The 8,397-nt window shown below is 43.8% G+C and overlaps 1 protein-coding gene across 2 annotated transcripts in view; it reads right to left on the bottom strand.

Moving 5' to 3' along the window:
* Positions 1–3,889: 3,889 nt before the first annotated feature.
* Positions 3,890–8,397, bottom strand: part of DIS3L (DIS3 like exosome 3'-5' exoribonuclease) — a 102,449-nt gene continuing 97,941 nt past the window's right edge. For both annotated transcript variants that reach the window (XM_085850139.1, XM_085850140.1), the window contains one exon: positions 3,890–7,214. In XM_085850139.1, the coding sequence (XP_085706265.1) occupies positions 6,852–7,214 (363 nt within the window). In that variant the 3' untranslated portion in view covers positions 3,890–6,851. The remainder of the gene's footprint in view (positions 7,215–8,397) is intronic.

The following is an 8,397-nucleotide window of genomic DNA, read 5'->3' as shown; positions in this document are numbered from 1 at the left end:
GGAAGGATGACAGGCTGTCAACCCCCTGGTGTATTAATTCAGTGGCCCAACGGGGCTTGAACTCAGGACCTTTTGGATCCCAAGCCGCTGCCCTCACCACTGCGCCAACACCAGGATATATCCAGGTATTAAAATGTGTAGGGTCTAAATAAACCCGAAATGATGGCTAAATCCACAAACAGCAATTTGATAATGTTACAGGTTTGGGGCGGTGTGGGGGTTGCGAGAGCAGTTCTCGGACACACTTCTCGGCCAACGACCTCGCAGCCGACGAACCGTGGATAACTCCGCAGCATGGTGGGTTGTGAAGCAACCGCAGGCACCGTCTGAGATGCTTAGTTTAGGTAGGATCCAGCATCCAAATCCCGCTTTACCTTCCCAGCAAATTAATCACCTCAGATAAGGACTGTGCTTCCCAACGCTCCACTGCTATTGATCAAAATGGCCGAGCGATCCCAAAAGTGGAATATTGCCTAATGGCTGACCATAACAAAATAGCAGGGCTGAACTCCCTGTCACTAATCACACACGATGTCTAACCGATGGAAGAAGATGATTGAGCAGTTTGGGAAAATGGTTTCTAATGTTTAGCAAAAGGTACGTATGTACAAGGCAAACAGTGTCACGAAAGAAAGCTCTTACCCCAAGCACAGAAGCCCAGTCTTAGTCAGTCACCTCGTCACAGGGTCTGCAACACAAGCCCCTCAGTCATTCTGGGGTAAACGAGGTAACGAAGAGGTACAGAGAGATTAGTTTGAAGAGTAGCGTCGGCGTATTGCTCGTCCGACACAAACCAGTGGGCTTACGTTGGTCCAAACGAAAGAGAGCGGAGCTGGAGAAAGAAGAGGAAGATAGAGGATGTAGTGCTCAGTGTAAGGAGAGGTGCAAATGGTGAATGGCTATAGTGCTTCAGAGGAAAGCGTGAAATGTGAGTCAGTAATACATCCCTCAAAAGGACGAGGGCTTATTGTTAATGCTCTGTGTGTTCAAAGTATTCATTTATTTATTCTATGAAAGCAGGAACCCTTTAGAAGAAGCACACAAATTTACATAAAAGAGTAATACTTCTCAAAGCAATATAAAAATACACGGAAGGAGCACATAAACAACAATTACGTTTTTATAAAAGACCCTTTTTTTATATGGTTCACTTTATTTTACATCCACATTGAGATTCACAGATCGTATGCAATATGTTTGTGAAATACTGTACAACATGCTGCCTTTTGATTAAACCCATCAGCGAAGCGACAGGAGGCACCAGGCATGCATAGTATCCTTACTCTCATTCATGGACCGGTGTGTGTTTGTTTGTGTGTTTGTCGCACTACTCCTCCAGTTCTGGGCTGATTACATCCAGACGTGCTACATCGGATCAGCATGATCCCACTTGATGTATAGGGGTGTTTTATCTTTGCCACTGGTCTTGGGGAGGGGGATGAGGAGGAGAACGCAAATTCTCTATCTAAATGTGTATTGTGTAGCACTGCTGCAGGTGGGAAAGGGTCACTCAAAGAAGTTCAGTCACTCAAACTCCTGGGTCTCACTATCAGCCATTATATTTCTTGGACAAACCACATTTCAAAGTTGGCCTCCAAAGCCAGCTGCCGACTGGGCATCTTCCGCTGTACAAGGTCCTTCCTTGGCATTCCTGAACTCCTATCCACATACAAGACCTTAATCTGCAGCTTGATGAAGTACTGCTTTCCCCTCTACGCTGGCTTCCCTGCCTCAAATCTTGCTCAGCTGGATGCTGTGGAAACCAAGGCCTTCACAATCATTGGAATCTCCCGTAATGAAGCAGAGTCTCTGGGTCTATTACTTCGCCATCGCCGACAGCTAGGTGGTATCTGTCTTGTTCCACCTCCTTTCTGGTCTTGCACCCTCTGCCCTCTCCGTGCTTAGCCCTTACCCCCCAGTTACCGGCAGGGTGCACATGCACCAACAGCAGCCCCCTTCTGGTGTAACCCCCAAAATCCAGAATCACTGCCCACCTCCACTCATTTGTTTCTTTTTTTCCCACTTGTGGAATCAACTTCCACATTCTCTTCAGTCTTATTTTTACATCCAAGTATTCAAGATAGCTGTTCAGCACCATCTTAGATCATCCCCATCCCAATCCCATTATACCTTCCCACCCACCCCCCTTACACCCACAAACTTTGCTTCTATATCCATTTTGTCCACCCTTTGCATTCTTCCCTACCTCTCACTGTTACCCGCATCCCTTGTTTGTCTGTCTCCATCTATTTTCTTGACCATCGGCTCTGGTGTTGGCATTTCCCTCTGCCCTTTCTGCCGTTCCTTTTGTTATGTTGCGTCCTGATCCATCATGTGTCATAGCTCTTCTCCGAGCCTCGATGCTGTACACCAAAAACATACATTTGGCAATTTTCACCACCAGACTTCCAGAGAAGTAAGGATGATACAAATGCAAAGACACGTATGCAGCGAAGAGCTTTTTCCGATGTTTCCTGTGAGTAAAATCAAACGAAGGTGTTTTCACGAAGCAATATATTCTTGAATAATGGACTTTCTTGGCCAAATAAATGGCAAATGATGCTGAATATGTTTAAGGCCAGGTTTTTTTCTTTTTTGCATTTCCAAGCAGTTCATTATTAATGCATCATGAAATGTTTTCCCCAAACAATGTTCTTCTTGTTAAACGACCACAAGTATTCCCACATTTTGGTGGGATTGGCTGTGGGAGGTTTTTGGCCCAAATCTTTCACGAACCATCTGGCCAGGCCTGATGCTAATTTAAGTAGTTAGGCCTTAGTTATTTTATGACTTGGTTTACGCAGTTCTTCAGCTAAAATGTAGGGTCGGTAGGTCGAAATACAAATATAATTTCAATTTTTAGAAACTACATATTTTTATGATTTGTTTTCGGATGTTCCATGGAAAAGACAAGGGTAGGTGGGGGGAAAATAAATATAAATCCTGGACCAGGAAGATCTAAGAAGGCATTGAAGATGGAAGACCATTCAAATGCAGGATGCCCATGTTCATTGTATCATCTGATGTGAAAAACAATAAAGCAGGATTAAAACTTGTTTTTACAATATAGTCAACATGCTCAATCAGAGCCATAACCAGCTCTTACTTTTCAGCGGGCATCTGATCGTACCGTCTCCCCATCCCCATGAGCACATCAAAGGCTGATTTCTAGTCCGTTGAAGGCTGAATATCAGCATCTCGCAGGGAAACTTTGACGTACTTGGCACCGAAATCTTTCAATACGAACAATGGTGTACAACTTTCGACGTAAACAAAATCGGCACGATCGAGAGTAGCCTGCGAATCATCCCTGCTGCTGCACTGAATTGATGCAATCGTTCGGCCAGAATATTCGTCGTCAAGATGTTGTGTGATTAAATCACCAAGACAGTCACTCGAATTTATACCACTGACATACTTCTTAACAATCACTTTCGCCACAGAAACCACAGTCAATCTGAACCACGCTGGCCACTGCTCAGACACCATGACCGAAGACTACTACGCAGCTCTACTGCGCAGTTTGGTTAAAGGGGACTCGGCATTTTGGTGCACGCACGCGAAATTATATTTTGAAAATAAATGCCGACGTTTACATTTGGGGTTTTGAAACTTTTGCACCTTCGGCGGAAAATTTATAAATATAAATGGCTAAAAATGTGTTTTATATTTATATTTCATTCCGGCAAATATACCGTCAGCGGATCTGTAAACCAAGTTATAAAATAACTGAGGCCTTCGGGCAGGAATTTGGAATTTGGCCATGGTACCAGCAATAGCTCGCCTACTCTTCATGGAAGACACCATGGGATCTTTAAAACCCACCAATTAACGCCGGCAGACGGGATGCCCAGTTTAACGTCCTTCCAAAGGAGAGCACACACATTGATGAATCACCCAGTATATGAAACACCAGGATGACAGTTTATAGCCATCCAGAACACATCTGCACATCTGCAGAAATTTCAATACCTCAGTTCCACAAAATTAATGGAAACACAAAACAAAAGCAAACATTGAAAACAAGGATGCAGTGCTCACGTATGACCTGATGATCTCATCCAGTGTGAACAAAGAAAACAAAGCCTTGCAACCGGACATCGTTCTCAGGAACAAACGGGAAGAGACAGCATTGCTGATTGAGATATCAGTACCCAGAAAATTTGTTTTAAATAATGCAGAAATAAAGAAAATGACCAAATACCAGGACCTCAAAAATGAGATCAACAGATCGTGGAAGCTGAAGAGCGTCAAAATTGCACCACCAGTGATATTTGGAGCCACGGGAATTATAAAGAAGAACCTCACAAAGATCGTACAAACCATCCCTGGGAATATTACCACAAACAAACTACAATTGGAGGCAGTCCGGGGTTCGGTTCGGTGACGTCACGACCCAAGTTTGGGTCGCGACCCTGGGTTTAGAAACCCCTGCTCTACACCATTTTGCTGACTACTCCACCCTGTACAGAATAATTCTGAGTCAGGTTGCCATGAGATCCTAGTCTATAAATCTCAAAAAAAAGAAAAATTGCTGGTCAGCTATCTGGAACATCTTTTAACAAAGGAAAATACCACGCTCTCACACTGTCCTTCCAAAAGGATTGGCTTTTAGCCCCTCCACTTACTTTTCTGGCCATCCCCTGGAAGAGGTGCATTCCTGGAGCTTCTAGGCCTCAATATCAGTCACAACCTGTCTTAGGCAGACCATATCTTCAAACAGGCCTCCAAGTCTGCCTTGGTATTCTCGACAAAGCCAAGTCTATTCTGAGCCATGCAGAGCTCATCACAATGCATAAGGCCTGTATATGTAATGATTTGGTTTGCATCTCCTCACTCTGGGCTGGTGCAGCAGCTTCCCATCTTATTCTTCTGGAGACAGTCAAATCTACAACTTTTTTGTATTAGTGACATCTCCTGGTGAAAAGTCGTCCCAAGGTCTGCTTTTCACCTACCACATGCAGGTTGGTGGACTCTCACTTTCTATCACCTAAATTCTGGAATGCACCACCCTATCTTATCATCTTCCCCCTCCAACTATTGGTTCCCAGTCACACACACACTCTCTCAGAACCCCCACAAGGTTTCCCTCCCCAAGTCTAAGGTAGATGCTCACCCTTCATCTCTATTCTCTGTGGATCCAAATCCCTGCGTCTGTTCCCATATTCCCCTCTAGTGTTTCAAGCACGTCATCCATACAGGTCTGATCCTTCCTACTCTCGTTGAACCCAAATTCATTCATTCATGCTCTCGATTATATTTCTGCTACTCAACTACTCATTTGCATTGTGTCCATGTGTCTTTTGTCTGCCTGGGCCCCTTTTACCCTTCTGTCAGTCAGTAAAGCTGGGGCTCTGTCATTTAGCTAGTCCAGCTTAGATTGACCACTCATTTAGTCCATAAGCCTCGACTAACAGAAAATAAACGGGCCACATTCCTTTTGGTGTGCACGACTCATCTGCAGCAGCATCCTGAGTGTGACATGTTCCTCAACAGCATCATGATGGTAGATGAAGCATTGGTAAATTCATTTGATCCATCATTTAAGAGCAAAGCTACTGAATGGTGGTCTCAACAGTCAAAAATAAAGAAAATCGTTCATCAAAGCCATGGGAAGTGCAGGTAATGTACATCATTTTTTTAATTATGGCCTTTATCAACATGCCTATGCCCCAAGTTCAGTCGATGAATGGGGTGTATTATATGAAGGGACTGTGGGGGAATACACTCAGCAATGCATCAGAAACAATGTGAATTGCTGTGGGATTCTGGGAATTTCCTCCAGAGACAATGCAGTGCCTCATTACCTGACGTGCAGATGCTGCAGGAATGGGGGTTAGGAGGTTCTTCCACACATTCCTTAGCCTCATGACCTATCACCATGCAATTACTTTGTACAACTGAAGATGAAGGGATCATTGGAAGAATATCGGTTTGTGGGGAAGATCAATGAGGTCCAGCGGCATCTCTGCGTGCTCTGAGCACCGACGATTACCTTATTGCCATCTGTTGCTTGCGACGCCGCTGGGAAAAATGCAATGAACTTTCAATCATATTCATCTCAATAGATAGATGAACTCAGTTATTCGTTATTGACCATTTTTTTGGTAATATGTTTGAATTCAAACTTCTTCACAATTTTTCTCAATCATTCTTTGATTGTAAAATGCTTTGTAATTCGTTTACAATAATTATTTAGCTATTCAAATAACATTTCGCAATTTTCTTTTGTTGTGAAGCAAAATAGCCTAGAAATGTGTTGAACTTGAACATCAAAAAACAAGTGTTGATTTTTAGTAAATAAAAAAACAAACAGTAGTTTAGAGGTCACACACATGAAGGAGACATTATACATCAAGCTCACAGGCTGTATCAGTGGCAAGTTAATTCAAATTATATAACTGCATTACAATACGTCTCATGGTTTTGGCACAATGCTTCCCACAAGCGTTTGTCGATCACCCACCCCAGAACCATTTTATCTTCAAGGACAATGCCCGGAGTCGCACTGATGTTATACATACACTTTGGAGGCCAGTGAGGGGGCATGTTGGAAAGCAAACGCTGTGCACAGTGACAAGAGTCGTTTGTTCGGCATAAAAACAGCATTATGAGTGGAGTATGATTCAGTCTTTAGAGCCTTCACTATCAGGAGACATGATGCAGGCCAACCACCAAATGTAATAAAATGAATGAATGCATCGTCTCCATCCTGGGCATGCCATATTCTTTCATTCATAAATCCTTCTGTGCAATTAAAATCCATAGTGCACGAACAACACAACATATGCACATGCACACCAATGTCATGTGGTCGTATGAACGACATTCATACAACCACATGGTGTTTTTCAAGATTCCCTGGACTGGGATGTTGGTTGATCTGTTTCTTTGACTGTTGTGCATGCTGAAGGTTTTTTGCCATTTTCCATCAATGCAATTTCTTCAAACTCCTCTAAAAATGCATACAGTCCCCCAGTGCTCTGTCTATAAGATTCACGACCCTGCAGACAAGTAAGAGGACCAACGGTTGACGATTGGCCCTGCTCGCCATCCACCAATGCCCGTCGTTGCACCTCACGCACCATGTGGTCCCGGGGTCGTGAAGGTGTGTCCTGTGGGTGGGTTCCATGCTGGACGAGACCTTCGAGACGAAGCAGATGCAAGTGGAGAGTGTCAGCATGAGCACGGTGCTGTTCAGCTGAGATGTACACCTAATAATCAGGGATACAAAAATGGAATGAAAGTTAATCCAATTATTCAATGTGATGATTGCTCTTAATATCACCAGGTGGAGAGTTGTTGGAGAAGAGCAAGACGGTGAAGGGAAGGGTGAGCGATAGAGTTGAAGAGGGGAGTGGACAAAGGAAGATTGTATGGCACATATCTGGAAAAAGGCTGCGAGACCGCTAAGCATATACCTTTCTTGAAAATCATTCTCAAAAATATTCACAAGGAAATTAGATGCAGGTGGAGGCCATTCAGCCCATCATACCTGCGCCACATCAACACCACACCAATTTACCAACACAAGATCTGATGAGAAAATGTAATTTTTTTTAATGAAGTGTTTCTTGTGGGGTTTTTTATCTTGCCAAAACGAAGTTTTGCAAGATATGTTAGTCAGCTTGTATGTTTTTTTTTGTTTGTTTGTTTTTTTTGTCTGTAATCACGTATAAAAAATTCTGCAGAGCACAGTTATCATTGGAAATTTTTGTAACTTCGCATATCAGAGGCCTATAGAAGTCCCTTTCAGCGCATAAGATTTTGAAGGTGAAGGTCAAAGGTCAAGGTCACTTTGGCGCAAATCAGGGGAGTCGACGAAACCCTTATTTTTTGAGTAATTTTGATCGGATCGTCTTCAAACTTCGTGCCCCCACTGGGGCCGGTTTATGAGTGGGTATGAGCAGGTAAAAGACCCAGTGGGGAGGAAGTCACTCCTCTCAGAGTGCAAGCAAAGGGGTTCAATGGAAGACCTTGGAATTGAAAAACAATATGTTATATCGCAAGTGGGTAGAAATTCCCTCTGAGAAAATATCCTGGCTGGTAATAGTCCTAGCCAAATTCAAAACCACAATTTTACAACAGGTGCATGGTACCCTCCCGGGAGGGGGGGGGGTACATTTGGGAAGGAGGACGGCAACATCTCGGGTCTGCTGACGGTTCTATTGGGTGAATATGGGGCGTAATATACAGGACTGGTGTTGAGCATGCAACGCCTGTACTGCTAAAACGGGACTGTCATGGAGGATAAGGGCCTCCTTCAATTACACCAGGTGGGGGCCATCCTTGACCAGGTGGCTATGGACATTCTAGGACTGTGACCCCACACCTGCCAAGGTAACAAATACATCCTCGTGGTCATGGACTATTTTACCAAATGGCCAGAGGCCGACG

This window comes from Eptatretus burgeri, chromosome 12 (genome assembly GCF_056783735.1).
Source record: "Eptatretus burgeri isolate ZD-2024b chromosome 12, Ebu_testis_v1, whole genome shotgun sequence".
Classification (NCBI taxonomy): Eukaryota; Metazoa; Chordata; class Myxini; order Myxiniformes; family Myxinidae; genus Eptatretus; species Eptatretus burgeri.
Note: the sequence above shows the minus strand (reverse complement) of the source record. Positions and strands in the feature narration are given on the sequence as shown.